At 60.5% G+C, this 18,041-nt stretch overlaps 1 protein-coding gene across 1 annotated transcript; it reads right to left on the reverse strand.

Annotated features, from left to right (window-relative positions):
• Positions 1–348: 348 nt before the first annotated feature.
• Positions 349–12,565, reverse strand: TTLL1 (TTL family tubulin polyglutamylase complex subunit L1). The gene is made up of 10 exons (XM_056137521.1): positions 12,521–12,565; positions 9,473–9,589; positions 7,861–8,069; positions 6,482–6,662; positions 6,251–6,385; positions 5,021–5,129; positions 4,040–4,183; positions 2,754–2,840; positions 2,287–2,450; positions 349–525 (listed from the first exon to the last, which is right to left on the reverse strand). Exons 2-10 carry the CDS (start codon positions 9,583–9,585, stop codon positions 399–401), a joined length of 1,269 nt encoding a protein of 422 aa, XP_055993496.1. The 5' UTR covers positions 9,586–9,589; positions 12,521–12,565; the 3' UTR covers positions 349–398.
• Positions 12,566–18,041: the final 5,476 nt, after the last annotated feature.

Raw genomic sequence — 18,041 nt, forward strand, 5'->3', positions numbered from 1 at the left:
GATAGGCCAGCGATGCTGCACGAGACAGTGTCCTGGAGCTGTGAGTCACCCAGACATTTCAGGAGGGATCTGGGGGAAGGGGCCCAGCTCAGGGGCCCCAGAACAACCTTGATGTGTGGGGGTGTCTGAAGCGGGGATGGTGGGGGCTGTGTCCTTGGGGGCCTGAGCGCTGCACGCGGCCTCCAGGGTCATCTTCAGGTCCAGTGTCAGAATTCCACGTCGTGAAGGACTGAGGGGCGCTGGGGAAGAACCGGCCCCAGCTGCACCTTTATTTACGGACAGGCTTAGGGGAAGGAACACAAAGACTCTAGAAAAAAGGGAAATTCCAAAATAGGCGACTCGGTGGGTGTAGACGTGGGGAGAGGTCGGGGCTGGAGCCCGGCGTGGCCGGCTGTCGTTCACTTCCAGGTCAGGACGGTTCTCCCTGAGTCTCGGGAGCGGACCCCCCTGGGGCCCAGCGCCGGCGCCTGCCGGCCTCGCAGCTCCCGCTCGGCCCCGTCGCCCTGTGCCAGCTCCTCGTCGTACCTGAGGACAGACGCCGTGTCAGGGCTGCAGCAACCGAGAAACAGCCGGGCCCCTGGCCCCGCCCCCCCGCCCCAGCCAGTGCCCGCCAAGTGCCACCAGGGCCCCGGCGCATGTCTGATCTCCCCAGGTGAAATCCGTGGCCAGCCCAGCCTCCCCCTGACATCGTCCATTCAGGCCACCGCAGTGGGCACACAGGCTGGGGCTGGGGGCTGCCCCGCAGTGCCCACAGGTCACGCTCCTTGCCCAGGGTCCTGCCCAGGAGAGGCCCACGCGAGAAGGGCCAGCACCAGGCTCCCCCAGCTGTGCCCCGCCCTGCCCGGCCCCGTCCCACTAATCCAGGCCCAGGCTGCAGGGTCCTGCAGGGCTTCCGTGCTAGACAGAAGCTGGACAGAAGTGGGCTGGGGCCTGGTCCCACCCCCTGTTTATATCTCCTAGGGTGTCCCTGGCCTTCTGGTCTCGTGAGGGGAGTTGTTGCTTGTTTGCAGGCTACCTCTGGCCACCCTGCTCAGTGGTTTCAGGCTGGGCCCAGCGCCAAGGTGCCCGGTTCTAGGCAGGGAAGATGGGTGAAAGCGCTGAGTGTCTGCTTCGCATGTGAGAGGCCCAGGTTCGATCCCTGCACCCCTGGGTCCGTAGAGCACTGCTGGGAATCACCCCCAAACAGAGAGCACCCTAACTCTTCTCTCCCCACTCCACCACTGATCTCTAACAAAAGACGGCTGGAGGGACCGAATCAGTCGAAGTTTCTAGGCTTTCTGCAGGGGTGCTTGTCCCCCCAGTGTGCAGTAGTGGGGATCGGACTCGGGGCCTCCCGCCTTCCAGCCCCTGACCTGGGCCCTCCACCTCTCCTGCTCCCACCCACACTGTTACTACCCCTGCTGATAGTCTGACACACACACATGCAGACACTCACAGACACGCATGCACACACATACACATGCAGGCACTCATACAGACACACACACACACATGCAGACACTCACAGACACGCATGCACACACATACACACGCAGGCACTCATACAGACACACACACACACATGCAGACACTCACAGACACGCATGCACACACATGCACACGCAGGCACTCATACAGACACACACGCACACACACACGCAGGCACTCACAGTCACGCATGCACACATGCAGACACTCAGACATGCAGGCACTCACAGATATGCACACACACATGCAGGAACTCAGACAGGCACACACACAGGAATGCAGACACTCACAGATACACACACACACACATGCACGCACTCACAGACACACACGTACACTTATACATGCAGGCACTCACAGACACGCATGCACACACACACATGCAGGCACTCACACAGACACACATACGCACATACAGGCATGCAGGCACTCAAATACACATGCACACAGATACACAAGCACAGACACACACACTCACACAGGCATACACACTCACACATGCATTTAGACACATCGGTACTCACACACGCAGACACACACACAGGTATGCACACACACATGCATACAGGCCGCACGCATGCAGACATACACAAGCATACAGGCACTCAGATACACATGCACACAGGCACACACTCACGCAGGCAGACACGCACACAGACACGTGCACGCAGACACACAGGGACTCACGCATGCAAACACAGACACAGACACACGCACGCAGGCATGTACATATGCAGACGCACGCACACACACACACACACACAGGCGCACGCATTCACACATGCATGCACGTAGGCCAACCTTGGCCCCGCGACTCACAGGATCTCGTAGTTGCCGAGGGCCTCCCTGGGGGGCGACTTGTTCCACTTGCAGTCGGGGATCTCCCCGTTGGGGACGGCGATGTTGAGGGTGTCGTTGATGAGGTTGTACTTGAGGATCCGGTCGTTGGCGGTGCTGGAGGTGAGCGAGGGGGACGCGTTGACCTCGGGAGGAGAAGGCAGAGAGCCCATTGGCACCACCAGCACCCCGGGACGCCACTCGGGGCAGGGGCGCAGCGGGGAGGGGCGTGGCCCAGTGGGGGCGCAGAGGGCAGAGCCCCAGGCTCAGGTGGCCCGTGTGGGGCCCCAGGGGTGCCCTGGCCCCCAAGCCCCGCGTCCCACTGTCTCCTGGTCTGGGCGAGTGGGCACAGCTGGTCGGGACCCCCAGGGGCCCGAGGCGACCCGGCCCCAGCCCCCCAGAACACGGGTCAGTTCCTCGGGGGCCTCCACCCGCAGCCGCGGCGCTACCTCGATGAGCCAGGGCTTCAGCCTGTCGTCGATGATGATGTCGTAGCCGTAGCACTCGAAGCAGTGCTTGTCGTTGTTCATCACCGGCTGTGGGCGGGGGCGGGTCACGGATGGGGACAGCCCAGGGACAGCCCCGGGACAGGCCCACCTCACAGCTGCGGCATAACCTGAGCAGGCTCTCTGGACAGCTCTTCACTGGGGCTGCGGCGGCATCCCAGGCCCGGCCAGCAGAGGCCCCGTCAGCACGGCACTGGCCCCAGGACACACCCAGCACGGCACTGCCCCCGGGACCACGGCCGCAGACGCTCGCCCCCAGGCCCCGCTAGCCAAGTGGAGGTCTGCAGTGAACCAGGGGTGGGCCCTGTCTGCCCAGAGCGGCCCAGACGGCAGAAGGAGCGTCAGCCAGGCACTGTGTGTCCCTCCCCCAGGCAACACCGGGGGTGGCCCCGCTGGCCAGGGGCCCCAGTTAAGTGACAAAAAACACGGGAAATGCAGACACGAGTAGATGAAGACAAAGACCCAGAGACCCCTCCTCGACGCCCGCTGAGTGCGAAACACTCCATGTCGGACCAGAAGAGCTGAGGGCGTGCAAGGAGCTGGGGGCCGATGCTACTGAGAAGCCCCCCCAAACAAGCTGCCTCGACCCTGCACAGACACACAGGCACGAGGCTGTGAGACAGAGGGAAGACAAAAGCGTCTGCTCTGACCTGGGAACCACACCCCGCCCCCAATCCTGACTGGCACCCACCTCCCAGCCCGCACCCACTACCCGACCCATACCCAACACCCAGTCCATACCCACTGCCCAGTCAACACCCACCGTCCAGCTGGCACCCACCACTCAACCAACACCCACCACCCAACCAACACCCACCACCCACCACCCAAACAACACCCACCACTCAATCAACACCCACCACCCAAACAACACCCACCACTCAACCAACACCCACCACCCACCACCCAAACAACACCCACTACTCAACCAACACCCACCACCCAACCAACATTCACCACTTAACCAACACCCACCACCCAAACAACACCCATCACCCAAACAACACCCACCACTCAACCAACACCACCCACCACCCAAACAATACCCACCACCCAAAAAACCCCCACCACCTAACCAACACCCACCACCCAAACAACCCCCACCACCCAAACAACACCCACTACCCAAACAACACCCACCTCCCAACCACCACCCACCGCCTGGCCAACACCCACTGCCCAGCCAACGCCCACCGTCCAGCCAGCACCCACCGCCCGGCCGCACGCACCGCCACGGCCTTCAGCGACTGCACGATGATCCAGTGGATGTCGTCGAAGAGCTTGCTGGTCACCTCCCGGCCGCGGGTGCTCTCCAGGTAGAGGCGCAGGTTGTTCACCGTCCACTTGCCCCCGTGGATGTGGTTGTAATCCTCCTGGGGGCGGGGCGGGGGCGTCTCAGGGCACTCTCAGGAGGGGCCGCCGGAGCCGGGGTCCAGTCCTGGGCCCTGGCCGCCCCCGGTCCGCCCACCAGCCCGGAGACGCTCCTTCCTCTCACCCTCCCATTCTGTAACCAGGTGACACACAGACCACGGAGTCGCGGCCTCCCGGCCAGAGCCCCAGGAGAAGCTTCCGGGAGGAACAGAGAAGAGAGCCACTTCCTGCGGCCAACCCCAGGTTCATCCCGGTACCCCCGTAGGCCCCCCAAGCCTGCCAGGGGAGACCCTGGGTGCACAGCCACGAGGGAGCCCTGCGCACTGCCAGGCGCGGCCCAAACGCCAAGACAAATCTCTTAAATAAAATTCCAAAGCTCCGCGTTAGGCCGGAGCCATAGCACAGCGCCAGGCACTCGCCCTGCCCGCGGCTAAGCCGGGTTTGATCCTCGGCATCCCAGAGGGTCCCCTGAGCGCGCCAGGAGTGACCCCTCAGCTCAGAGCCAGGCGTCAGCCCCGAGCACTGCCAGGGGTGGCACCAAAAACAAGGAAAAACAATCCATACCCACAGCCTATACCCCGACCCCTCGCCCCGACCCCTCGCCCCGGTCCCTCGCCCCGGGGTCCCGCCTCCCTCACTTCCTTTCAGTTCCTGCCACCGGAGCCATCCCTCTGCTAGAATGTTCTTTCCCCGCCGTCTGGGTCACCAGCCCGGGCATTGCTTCCTGCCCTGACCCACATCTTGGCACCGAGGACCGTCCCGGCCGCAGACCCACCGTCCCCAGCCCCGCTCGCCGCCAGGACAGTCCCGGGCGCCGCCCGCCGTCCCTGCCCGCTCACCCCGTGCTTCTGGATGGCCACGTTGGTGAGGTGCACGAACATGTTGTCCAGCTCGCTGGTGCTGGGCGTGTACTTGACGGTGCAGAAGCGGCAGAAGCCCAGCTTGTACCTGGGCAGGGAGGAGGGCGACTGGGGCTCGGGAGCACGGAGCTCCTTCTCTTAAAGGGGCAGCTTCTGCAGGGCGGGGCCCCTGGGTTCCTCCCCCAGCGTTTCCTGAGCACTCCCGGGTGTCGCCCAGGGGGCCCCCAGCACCTCCAGAGAGAGCCCCCCACAAAAGAACGGCTGTCTTAGAGGGTATAGGGCAACGGAGTCCCAGGGACAGACAAGAGCGGTGGGTTTGCTTTACACCTATAAAGGCAGCACTATGGGGAGAGGAATAAAAGAAAAACAAAAATAAAAGAGCTCTCTTTACTCTTTTATTTATTGTTTTTTGCGGGTGGCCACACCCAGTGGTGTGCAGGGGTTACTCCTGGTTCAGTGCTCAGGGAGTTACTCCTGGATCAGTGCTCAGGGATCACTCTGCAGTGCTCAGGGGTTACTCCTGGATCAGTGCTTGGGGAGTTACTCCTAGATCAGTGCTCAGGGATCACTCTGCAGTGCTCAGGGGTTACACATGGCTCAGTGCTCAGGGATCACTCCCTGCAGTGCTCAGGGGTTATTCCTGGATCAATGCTCAGGAGTAGCACTGGTGCTGGGCGTGTCCTTGACTCCCTGCAGTGCTCAGGGGTTACGCCTGGCTCAGTGCTCAGGGATCACTCCCTGCAGAGCTCAGGGGGACATATGAGGTGCCAGGGATGGACCTGGAGTTAGCCACATGCAAGGAGAGTGCCCTCCCCGCTGTGCTATCTCTGACCCCTTTTATTATGTTTTTGGTTGCTTTCATCTTAATAATAGTTTCATTTTCTTTTTATTTTGGGGGGCTACACCTCGGGGTGCTCAGGTGATCACTCAGGGATCAAACCGGGGCAAAACAAAACCACCCCGAGACCTCAAGCCTTTTGCTTTATTAGGTCACACCCAGCGATGCTCAGGGGTTCCTCCTGGCCCTGCACTCAGGAATCACTCCTGGCGGTGCCGGGGGACCCTATGGGATGCTGGGAACCGAACCGGGTCAGTGGCGTGCAAGGCCAACGCCCTCCCCCTGCGCTATCGCTCCAGGCCCAGCCCGGCTTTTCTAAAGCCCCAGACGCGGCTGGCGCCAAGCAAGAGTGACCCTGGGCCCGGCCTCACATGTAGCAGCGCAGGGGCCGGTAGGTGGAGACCAGCACGTAGAGCCGCAGGTCGAACTTCCTGCCGCCGATGAGCAGCGGGTTGCTGATGTAGAGCGAGATCACGTACGCCTCCTTCGTGGACTGCGACATGAACCTGCGGGCCAGGCGCCGACACTCAGGGCGCCGCCCGCTCGCGAGGAGGGGGGGCGGGGGGGGCACAGGGGCGCGGCGGCAGGGCCCCCCCACGCACGAGGACGTCTTACTGTCCCGCGACCACTTCTTGATCTGCGAGAGCTTGTTGATGAGGAAGATGCCCTTGCCCTGGGCCTTGCCGCACGGCTTCATGATCCAGGTGCTGGACGGGCACCTCCGGAACTCCTCCACGAACAGGTTGTAGTCGGCGGGCAGCATGTACGTGACCGGCACGAAGTCTGGAGGAGGAGGCGAGCGCGGTTGGTCCGAGGGCGGCCCTACCCGGAGCGCGGCCAGCGGCTTCTCGGTTCCCGCCAGCACCCCCTGACGCCCGGGGCCCCAGGCACTTGGTCAAACCTGTCTTTTTGTTTTGGGTCCTTTTAGGGAGGGTCACACCCAGCGATGCTCAGGGGTTTCGTCTGGCTCTGTATTCAGGAATCACTCCTGGCAATGCTCAGGGGACCCTATGGGATGCTGGGAATCGAACCCGGGTCGGCCGTGTGCAAGGCAAACACCGTCCCCGCTGGACTATCACTCCGGTCCCGACAAATCTGTCTTTGATTCCCCCGGCAACCCAGGAGCTGGGGACCAAAGCAGCCCCCTGCACCACCTGGGGAAACTGAGGCTCGGAGAGGTGCTTAGGCAGGAAAGAGGTTCTGGAACAACTCAATAGAGAAACCCCACGAGAGGGTCCCCGAGAATTGCCTTGAAGTGATTTCTAGTTTAGGGCAGATCCCCCAAACAAAGACACCCCCTAATCCGGAGCACCCCTATGTTCTAGAGAACTGTCCACTCCTCAGTGCCCCCGCCTAGCCCCACTGGGCATCTCCAGCCAACATCTGAGAGGGTTTGGGGACTGGAGTGCTAATACAGCAGGGACGGCATTTGCCTTGCACATGGCCAACCTGGGTTCGATCCCAGTATCCCATAGGGTCCCCTGAGCACCACCGGAGTAAATCCTGAATGCAGAGCCAGGAGTCACCCTGAGTATAGGTGGGTGGGCCCCTGAAAACAAAAAATAAAATAAATCCCATAAAAAAAAAAAAAAACAGGGGCTGGAGAGATAGCACAGTGGGTAGGGCATTTGCCTTGCACGCGGCCGACCCGGGTTCGATTCCCAGCATCCCATAGGGTCCCCTGAGCACCGCCAGGAGTAACTCCTGAGTGCAGAGCCAGGAGGAACCCCTGAGCATTGCCAGGTGTGACCCAAAAAGCAAAAAGTTAATTAATTAAGTAAGTAAGTAAAGGCCCTCCCGTTGATCATCGATTTGCTCGAGCGGGCCCAGTAACGTCTCCATTGGAGACTTTGTTGTTACTGTGTTTGGCATATCGAATACGTCACGGGGAGCTTGCCAGGCTCTGCCGTGTGGGCGAGATATTAATTAATTAATTAAACAAACGAACAAACAAAACCCATCTGAAGGGCTGGCCCCGCACCCAGGTAGAGGTATTTGCCGTTCTCGTCCTTCTCCGCCAGGGGGCTCCCTTCCTTCTCCAGCTCCTTCCGGTAGCGCTTGATGTTCTTGACCATCAGGTCCTTGCGGGTCAGCTCGTAGTGGTTGGGGAAGTGGTTGACGATCTGGTCGTCCGAGAGCCGGTAGCCAGTCTCCACGCTGAACACATTCCGGATGGTCTGCACGCTCATCCTGCCGACAGAGCCCGCGCGGTGAAGGCGCCACCCCCTGGGGCCCCTCTGGCACCCTGACACCCCCAGGGGGGCGGGGGGCGGGCAGGGACAGCACCGGGCCCCTCGCGTGCAGGTCGCTCACCCCGACCCCTCCACTCTCTCCCCTTCCCTGCGATCCTGATGGATGTGCTGGGTTTGGGCTTGGAGCCACACCTGGGGCTGCTCAGGAGAGACCCCCTGCAGGGGCCCGGCCACGGCACCAGGTGAGAGCCTCACCCCCCTCACCCCCCAGTGCCTCACCCCGGGGGTTTCAAGCCCCCAGACGGTTCTGACCATCTTCCTGACTCGGGCTGGCGGGAAGGCTTCCTTCAGAGCCTGCTGTCTGTCATCATTAGAGTGTGTGTGTGTGTGTGTGTGTGTGTGTGTGTGTGTGTGCAAGCATATGTGTGTGCATATGCATACATGTGTGTGTGCATATGTGTGAGAGTGCAGTGTGTGGGCGCATGCGTGTGTGTGAGAACATGGTACCATGAGGGAAGGATCCCAGCTCCGGACCCAGGGCCCTCAGGGAGCTGGGGGTAGGGGGGACATCTGTGTCTTGCTGGGCAGAGTTCCACCCCACAGCCAAGGCCAAAATACTGCCTCTCTCTTTCTTTTCTTTCTGGGTCCCACCCGGCGATGCTCAGGGGTTCCTCCTGGCTCTGCACTCAGGACTTACTCCTGGAGGTGCTCAGGGGACTCTATGGGATGCCGGGGATCGAACCGGGGTTGGCTGCGTGCAAGGCAAACGCCCTCCCCGCTGTACTATCACTCCGGCCTCAAGCCTCTCTCTTTCTTACGGCTCTAACTCACCCATGAATGGTTTGGGGCTGTTTGTTTTTTAGAGCTGGGGTGGAGCCCAAGGCCTAGACTCGACCCCTAATCACACACACCCCAGGACCCCAAATCTTTTCCTTTGTGGGGGGCACATACCAGCAGTGCTCAGGGCTGACTCCTGACTCTGCACTCAGGGATCACCCCTGGCGGTGCTCAGGGGACCTTGAGGGACGTGGGGGATGGAACCCGGGTCGGCCGTGGGTGAGGACACGCTCCATCTGCTGGACTATCACTCAGGCCCCACAAACTGTTTGAATCCTGTTTTTTTTTTCACTTTTGGGTCACACCCAGAGATGCTCAGGGGTTCCTCCTGAGCATCCCATATGGTACCCCAACACCCCCATCTCACATCTCTTGGCAGAGAGGGAAACAGAGGCACAAAGGCACTGCGGCCCTCGTCTGGTCCTCTAGTCAGGGACTTTGGGGCAGGCCCCGGGGGGGACACTAACCTCGCCCAGGAGCCAGACAGCCACAGCCGGGCATCCCAACCCCGGGGTAGGCACAGGCGCAGGGCTCCCAGCCCCTCCCGCGGGGCCCAGCACTCACCAGTAGAAGTTCCAATCCTCATTCTCCGTCACCTGCACCCAGCCCCTCTTCTCGAAGTTGTTGATCAGCACCGACTTCTCGATGTCCGTCACCCACTTGACCTTCCCGGCCATGACCCTGGAGGAGAGCCCGCGGTGAGCGCTGCCCCCTGGGGGGACCGTGGACCCCAGGTGATGCCTGGAGGCACCCAGTTTGTCACCTCCGCAGCGGGGGACACGCCCCTCTGCTTGTCCCAGATTGAAACCTGGAAAGTGCAAAGGAGCCCACCCCTCTGTGGTCCGGGCAACCCCCTTCCCCGGCCCGAGTCCCCCCAGACTCCCCTCTGCACATGGCCAGTCTCCAGGGAAGCTGCTTTCCTGGGAAGGCGTCATGTTTGAACTGTGCACCCCCCACATCCCAGTTCTAGCCCCCACCCCACCGAGCAGAGACAGTGACCAGGGCCAAGATGGGGCTTGGCCCCTTCGGGATTCGAAAGAGCCACCTGCCCTCCCCGTCCAGCCAACATGACCCCCACAGCCTCCGGCTGCACCCGGGGTGGGGTGGGGGGCTACTCTTTCCTGCCCCGAGGCCCCAGGACGGGGCTCATATTTTGGGGCTGGGGGATGGAATCACCCGCCACAAGGGAGGGGTCTCACCAGGAGACCAAGAGCCAGCCCATGTCTGCTGTCGGCTATGACTGCCCCCATGAAGACCACACAGCAAGCGGGCATGCCCTGTGACCCTGGGGTTACAGCCTGGAAGTACTTTGGGGCGTCAGAAGGAGCCAGGGAGGCTGCCCCTACCCTGGACACCAGCCTCAGGGGACAGACGCCCCCAGGGTCCAGCTGGACCTACCATAGGAGCTCTGAAACCGGGGGGCATCCAGCCACAGCATCACTGCCCCCCACGCTCCGGGCGCTAATGCAAGAAAACAACAGGGCAGGGGCAGGGGGCCGCGGCGCTGGCCAGTCACTCCGGAGGGACCCCAGGCCTGGACTCGCCTCTGGGGTTCTGTTACTGTGATGAAGACCCAGATGGTGTGGGTGGCAGCAGCCTCTGTGCTGTCCAGACCCCCGCCAGATGCGCCCGGCCGGCCCAGGGCCACTGCCCAGCCTGGTGATGGGCATGCGCAAGGTCGAGAGTTTGATCCCCAGCTCCGCTGAGCAGCATCTCAGTGGCCCCCTGAGCACCGAAACAAGGGCCCATCCCTAAGGTAGCACACGGCAGGAAGCTTCTGGAATTTCCCCAGCAACGGCCCTGGGCACCTACCCGGGCCTGGAGCCTGGATCCCCCGGGTTCCTGTGCCCATGCTGTGGCCCAGAACCGGGGTGGCAAGAGAGGCACTCCACATGCTGCAAGGCCCAGAAGATTCTAGAAGTTTCCAGTTCCGTCCGTGTCTCTCCCCGCTCTCTGGGAGAACTGCGGCAGCCCGATGGGTCTCTCGATCCCCCTCACCTCAACGTCACCGCCTCTCGGGCCACAGACCCGACGCACCTTGTCATGGCCTTGAGGACAAAAGTCGCAGCCCACAGGGCCAGGCCAGCGCTGCAGGGTGTGGACGCCATGTCCCCTCTCCCAGGGTTTCCCCAGTCATGTGCTGCCCCCTGTCTGCTGCTCACACCCACCGAGCTGCATCCTGTCCCGAGGTGGCCACCTCCTCCAGGAAGGTCCCCATCTTAATGTCAACCCACCCCACTGCCCGGGGCCTCCCCCATCCCCCCCAACCACACAGCCCAGTGCAGTGCAGAGCCTGGCAGAAAGGGGGCGCCCTCGAGGGGCCCAGGAATCTCATCATAGCGTGAAGAGGATTCTTTGGGGTTGGGGGATGGTTTGCAGTTCTCAGAGGCGTCCCGGAGATTTTGTTTGGTTTTTTGGGGGTCACATCTGGCAGTGCTCAGGGGTCACTCCTGACGGGACTCGGGACCCTATGGGGTGCTGGGGAATGAACCCCTGGAGCCGCATGCAAGGCGAGTGTCCAGCCCCTCCCAGGGGTTCCTGGCCTCCTGTGCAAAACCACGTGGTACCAGGGACCAAACCAGGACCGAACCGGGACCGAACCGGGTCGGTCACCCGCAATGCAGACGCCTGGCCCCTCAGGGATTCTCAGTCATGCCCAAGGGTGAAAAGTTTCCGTCCATCCCTGACACTTGGCTCTGGAGGACCAGCTGCCTTCAACACACAGTCCAAGGGGCGCGTGGCCAGCCAGCCACCGTCCCAACGGTCCAACAACTCTCACAGCTTCCTGGAAGTCAGGGTGCAGCTGTCGCCCCAGGCCGGGAGCACGTGGGGACCATCTCTGCACCCTGGAGAGCAGAACTCTGCCAAGAGGCTCCCACCTCTGAGGGTCCTAACAACGCGCAGACAAAAGCCGGGAGAACCGTCCAAGGGCTGAAGCGCCCATCGGCCTTAGCCGGACCCTGAGTGCATTCCAGTGCAGGCAGCCAGGCCAGACCCCAGGGCACCGGAATCATTTTCCAGATTTTTCCGGGGCTGGGAGGGAATGGGCCATCGGTAAACACACAATAGCTTGGGAGGGCTCTCCAAGCAGTGCTCCAGGCCCCTTCCTTTCTGAGGCAGGACACCCCACCCCGCTCCAACTTTGCACCCGGGCTGGCAGTGCAGACGCCCCTAGACACGCACCCCCACCCCCACGCCAGCAGACGGCCCCTGGCAACGATGCCCCCCCCAGCAGGCACCGACCTGCCCCACCCAGCCCTGATTGAGGCGAGTGTCCAGGCTGCTGCCCGGAGCTGCGGGCACTGTGCAAAAGGGTGCCAGCAGGGACAGGGGCGAATGCCAGGGCGGGGGGCGGCCCTGGCACCGCGCGATCCCGGGTGGGGGGGAGGAGGAGGAGGAGGAGGAGGAGGAGGAAGGGGAGGAGGAGGAGAAGACAATGACGGCACAAGGTCGGCTGCGGCGCTCGGGGGCGGGAAGCGGGACCCGGGGGTCCGCACCGGCTGCCCGGGGGTCCGGCAGCAGCAGCGGCAGCGCCCGGGGCCGCCCCCCGCCCGCGCATGCGCACCCGCCCCGCCGCCTCCCGGGTCGCCACGGCCACGGCCGCCGCCTCACCTGCGGGCCCCGAGCAGCAGCGGGAGCGCCGGCCCCGCCTCCAGCCCCCGGCCCGGCCGCGCCCAACTTCCGGGGCGGCGCCATGGCAACCGGGGACGCCGCCGCCGGCGCCGCGACTGCTTCCGGGGTCAGCCCGGGTGCGGGCTCCCGCTGGGATGCTGCTGGACCGAGCAGGGGTGCGCCGGGCTGGCCGCTTTCAGGGTCCAGAAATGAGGCGGAGGAGGGCCCGGGAGGGGCAGCAGCTCCACACACACACACACACACACACACACACACACACACACACACACTCAGCTGACCAGCTTCTGTGCTGGTACACTTGCGAGTGTTTTGTTTTTTTTCCTCTGCTTTTTGGGTCCCACCCGGCGATGCTCAGGGGTTCCTCCTGGCTCTGCACTCAGGAATGACTCTTAACGGTGCTCCCGGGGACCCCATGGGATGCCGAGGATCGAACTCGAGTCGGCTGCGTGCAAGGCAAATGCCCTCCCTGCTGGACTATCGCTCCGACCTCTGCCACTGTTCTAGATTTTTTTTTTTTGAGTCACACCCAGCGATGCACAGGAATTACTCCTGGTTCATGCACTCAGGAATTACTTCTGGCGGTGCTCGGGGGACCCTATGGGATGCTGGGAATCGAACCTAGGTCGGTTGCGTGCAAGGCAAACGCCCTACCCGCTGTGCTATTGCTCCAGCCCCTGTTTTTTTGTTTTGGGGTCACTGTTAGCCAGTTTGTTTGGACAAACTGGCAGGCTACCGAATGTAACCTGCCCACACGGCAGAGTCTGGCAAACTCCCCGTGGCATATTGGTGTGCCCAATATGCCAAATACCAGTAACAATGAAGGGTCTCATTCTCCTAACCCTGAAAGAGCCTTGAATATGGCACTTTAAAAAATCTCAGGGCTAGGACGAAGGAGACGTTACTGGGGCCTGCTCGAGGCAATCGACAAATAACAGGATGGTCGTGATCATTAGCTCTCAGTGCTGGAGAAAAAGGTTCAATTCTTGATGAATGGGCGGCTTGGAGGAGGGATTGGCAGTTAGGTAGTCCCCCACAGAGGAAAAGCTAAGGAAATTAGGCTACCTCTCAGCCATCTGATCATGTAAGGTGGCTAAGGCTTCCCGTCACCAAGATAACTTTCCTCAAAGAGCCAAACACAAGCCTTGCATGCCAGAGAGACCTGCGTTTGATTCACTGACACCGCCTGGCCCTCTTGCTGGGTTTCTGTTTTAACCTGGTTAAAAAAATTTCCCCAGACTGGTGAGATGGTACGGGAAATACGGTGCTTGCATGGCCTGGGCCTAGACTAGGTTCCATCCTCAGCACTGCCAAGTATCCCCCGAGCACCGTCAGGAATCACTCTTGAGCACAGAGCCAGGAATACGCACCGAGTACCACCAGCTGTGACCAAAACTAATGATAGATAGAAGAAGAAATGGGCTGGAGCGATAGCACAGCAGGTAGGGCATTTGCCTTGCACGCAGCAGACTGGGCTGACCCAGGTTCGATTCCTCCACCCCTCTCGGAGAGCCTGGCAAACTACCGAGAGTATCTCGCCCACACGGCAAAGCCTGGCAAGCTCCCCGTGACGTATTCAATATGCCAAACACAGTAACAACAAGTCTCACAATGGAGACGTTACTGGGCCCGCTCGAGCAAATCGATGAACAACGGGAGGACAGTGACAGTGACAGAAAAAGAAAGAGGGCTGGAGAGATGTTTACTTTACATGTGTCCGACCTGACTTCTATGCCCAGCATCCCATATATGGTCCCCTCCAGGAGCCATCCCTGAGCACAGACCCAGGAGTAAACCCTGATCACTGCCATGTGTGGCCCCCAAAAAAACAAAAGAGAGAAAGAAAGAAAAGCTATGATTTAGGGGCTGGGGAGCTAGTACAGGGTTTGAGGCACTTGCCTTGCATACAGATGACTCCCACTAAGTATGGCCCAGTGAGTGATAATTCAGTTGGAAGGTACAAGTTAGTCAACTTTTTATGCAGCATGATCTTTTTATTTGTGGAGTGGGGGGAGTCCCTCCCTAGCAGTGCTCAGGGATGACCTGGGGGTCATTGTTGGTGATATTCAGCCCTACTGCGTGTACCTGATGGGGACCATCAGGGTCACACCCGGGAGTGCTGGGAGTTGCATGCAGCGCCTGGGATCGAACCCGGGGCCTCGTGCGTGCAAGACCTGCGCTCCAACCTTGGAACCATCTCTCCAGCCCTCTATTGTGTGATCTTATTTGTAAACTTTCTCTATATAAGCATCAAATATAACCTACAAATAGCATAAAAATTCTGGGGCTGGAGTGATAGCACAGCAGGGAAGGTGTTTGCCTTGCACGCGGCCGACCCGGGTTCGATTCCCAGCATCCCATATGGTCCCCTGAGCACCGCTAGGGGTAATTCCTGAGTGCAGAGCCAGGAGCAACCCCTGAGCATCGCCGGTGTGACCCAAAAAGCCAAAAAAAAAAAAAAATCTGAAAAAATAAATCCTGTCCCAAGTCTTTCTCTTTGGAGGTTTTTCTTTTTAATGCATTTGGTTTTATGTCCCCCCCACCCCCTGTCGCCCTCAGCAGCTGCTGCAGTAGCCGGAAGTGGCACAAGCTTGGTAGTGGCGCTCGCTGGGTCTCTGCTGTGCTCCAAGGTACTGACTGGATGCTCTGGGCATAGCGCCTGGGTCGTGGCCAAAAGCTCGGCCCTGCACCGTATGCGTCGAGCGCCACCTACTGGCGACGGTGCTCATCTGCCGCCCCACTGACCGAGGTCACTCCGCGGGCTGCCAAGTTCTTCTGGCTCAGGCTCCTCAGTTCTCACCTACCCGAGGAGGCGAGGAGGGCAGGATCATCTGGGCACATACACATGCGCACATCCCCGGGCACACGCGCGCACATATGCACATACGCGTGCTGCCCATTTGCTGTTTGGGTCACACCCGGCGATGCTCAGGGGTTCCTCCTGGCTCTGCATTCAGGAATTACTCCTGGCGGTGCTCGGGTGACTATACGGGATGCCAGGAATCGAACCCTGGTTGGTGGAGTGCAAGGCCCTCCCTGCTGTACTATCGCTCTGACTCACAGTTGCCTTTTAAAAAAAATTTTTTTTTTTTGCTTTTTGGGTCACACCCGGCGATGCACAGGGGTTACTCCTGGCTCTGCACTCAGGAATTACCCCTGGCGGTGCTCAGGGGACCATATGGGATGCTAGGAATTGAACCCAGGTTGGCTGCATACAAGGCAAACGCCCTACCCGCTGTGCTATCTCTGCAGTCCCCTTTAAAAATTTTGGAAACCCCCCCCAAAAGTAGTAGGTACCTCAGGACTGGCCTTTGTGCTCCCACCAACCCCCGCGGGGCCTTCAGAGACCCCCCTCCTGGCCAGTACGGGGCAACTCAAGCCACTGGCACAGTCTCCAGTTCGGATTCATTTATTTATCTATTCTTGTTTGAGGGCCACACCCAGCGATGCTCTGGGGCCTGGGGAACAGTGTGTGTGTTTGGAGGATGAAGACGGGTCCACTCAACCGTGGAACATACCTGCTAGGGTGAGCGTGTGCACTGGCCCTTCTCCGGGGGCTTCTGGCTCCCCGGGGGGTTGGCCCAGGAGAGGCCTCCAAAGCGCCTCTCAGCAATGAGGTGTGGACAGCGACCCTCTGCCCACAGGCCCGTGGAGCCAACGCACGTCAGAAGGGAGGCCCGGCTCTGGCTTGCAAAGCTGCTATCGTGCTGATAAGCTCAGCTGCCGGGGGATGTTATTTCTGGGTGTGAGAGGCTCTGCAGATCTGGGGGTCCCTCCAGCCCAATCTGCCAGACTGATGATAACCCCGGGACCTCGGGGTGGGGCCTGCTTCTGGGGTCTCAACGCAGCTGGGGGATGAGTCTCCCCATCCCTACTCTGGGCTCCTGAGACGGTCTCCTCCTCCCCCGACAGCTGGAGTGAGGTTAGGTTATTTCGGTCTTGCAGGCTGTTGGGGTTTGGGCCCAGACGCGTGCCGGTTCAGTTGTCCCTGAGCGGACAAAACTGTCTGTCATCTGCTCTGAGATGCAGAGTGCTGCTGGCCGCTGTGTGGCCATCCTGGCCACGGTGGGACTGGCCTCTGGGCTCCCACCAACTCTGGTCCCATGTTGGCCATTTTTAAGTGGTACTAAAAATGCTAAAAAGGTTCAACCGTTGCCGTCATCTTGCTCCAGAACCTTCCACCGAGTGAAACAAACTTTCACACCAGGTAACTCATTCCTCCTCTCCCCAGAGGCCCTGAGAGGCAGGCATTATTAAAGCTGGCTCACAGACGTAGGGAAGAACATTCTGCGTGGTTAGAAACAGGGCTGGAGCGATAGTACAGCAGCTGGTAGGGCATTTGTCTTGCATGCCGGGGTTCAATCCTCGGCATCCCATATGGTCCCCTGAGCACCACTAGGAATAATTCCTGAGTGCAGAGCCAGGAGTAACCCCTGAGCATCGCTGGAGCTGGGTGTAACCCAAAAAGCAAAAAAGAAGGAGAAGAAGAAGGAGGAGGAGGAGGAGGAGGAGGAGGAGGAGGAGGAAATAAAGAAACAGCTAGGCCCTGGGGTTCCCGCACCTAGAAGGAAACAGGGGCAGCACACAGCCCCCCAAAACCCTTAGAAGCAGGGAGGAGTCAGAAAGGTTCTGCGAGGGTCCCAGGGAGGGTCCCGCCCACCCCTCCAGCAGGGAGCAGGAGGCCAGAACTGGGCAGGTCACAAAGCAACTATTGTCCCAGAACGTGAGCTGCTGTTCATGTGCCCTGCGGTTTCTGGGCTCAAAGACTTGCACAGGGGGGTCACAGGGGCTCCTCTTTCTGCTCTTTGCTACCTGTTGCCCCCCTGCCCGAGGGGGGGGACCGCTGGAGTGCCAGCAAAGACCTAATCCGATTCCCCTCATTCTCTGTGGAGTGGAGGGGCAGGACCCACCTCAGGGCTGTGAGGCTCAGAGTGGACAGCAGGCAGGATGCCTGTGGTGCTTGTTCGCTCCGGACCCAGGTTGGATTTCAGGCACCCCATATGGTCCCCCCAGCCCTTCTGGAATGACCCCTGAAAGAGTCAGGAGTAAGCCCTGAGTACCTCGGGCTGTGCCCCTCCCCCAGAAAAAAACACCTGCAAAGTAACAAGTCAACACACCACCAGGCTGCCCGCCTGCAAAGGACATGGACATTTTTTTTTTTTAATCTTTGAGTCACACCCAGCCATGGTCAGGAGTTACTCTTGGCTCTACACACAGCAATTACTCCCGGTAGAGCTTGGGGAACCAGGCAGGATGCCCGGGTTCGCCGGGTGCAAGGCAAACGCCCTCCCCGCTGTACTATGGCTCAAGGCCCTCAAACGGTATGGGTTTTTGAGCTCTGGCTTTGCACTTAAATCACTTCAGCTTCCTCATCAGTAACGCGCGCCACCCAGGCCTTGGGACTCCTTGGATGAAGGAGAGAAAACGTGGGTCTGTTGCATTAGAGACCCGCATGCAACCGGTGGGTTCACGCACAAATGCTCCTCGGCGCCGACTGCATGCA

Source organism: Sorex fumeus, unplaced genomic scaffold (genome assembly GCF_029834395.1).
Source record: "Sorex fumeus unplaced genomic scaffold, SorFum_2.1 ptg000125l, whole genome shotgun sequence".
NCBI classification, from domain to species: domain Eukaryota; kingdom Metazoa; phylum Chordata; class Mammalia; order Eulipotyphla; family Soricidae; genus Sorex; species Sorex fumeus.

What these genes read in the sequence shown, in the direction of transcription:
- TTLL1 (XM_056137521.1), bottom strand. Translation starts at nt 9,585, where the DNA reads ATGGCCGGGAAGGTCAAGTGGGTGACGGACATCGAGAAGTCGGTGCTG. An exon ending in CGGCAAATACCTCTACCTGG is followed by an intron (nt 6,663 to 7,860) that starts GTGCGGGGCCAG and finishes CTCCTCCTCCAG; the next exon opens with ACTTCGTGCCGGTCACGTAC. An exon ending in CTCGGCAACTACGAGATCCT is followed by an intron (nt 526 to 2,286) that starts GTGAGTCGCGGG and finishes GTCTGTCCTCAG; the next exon opens with GTACGACGAGGAGCTGGCAC.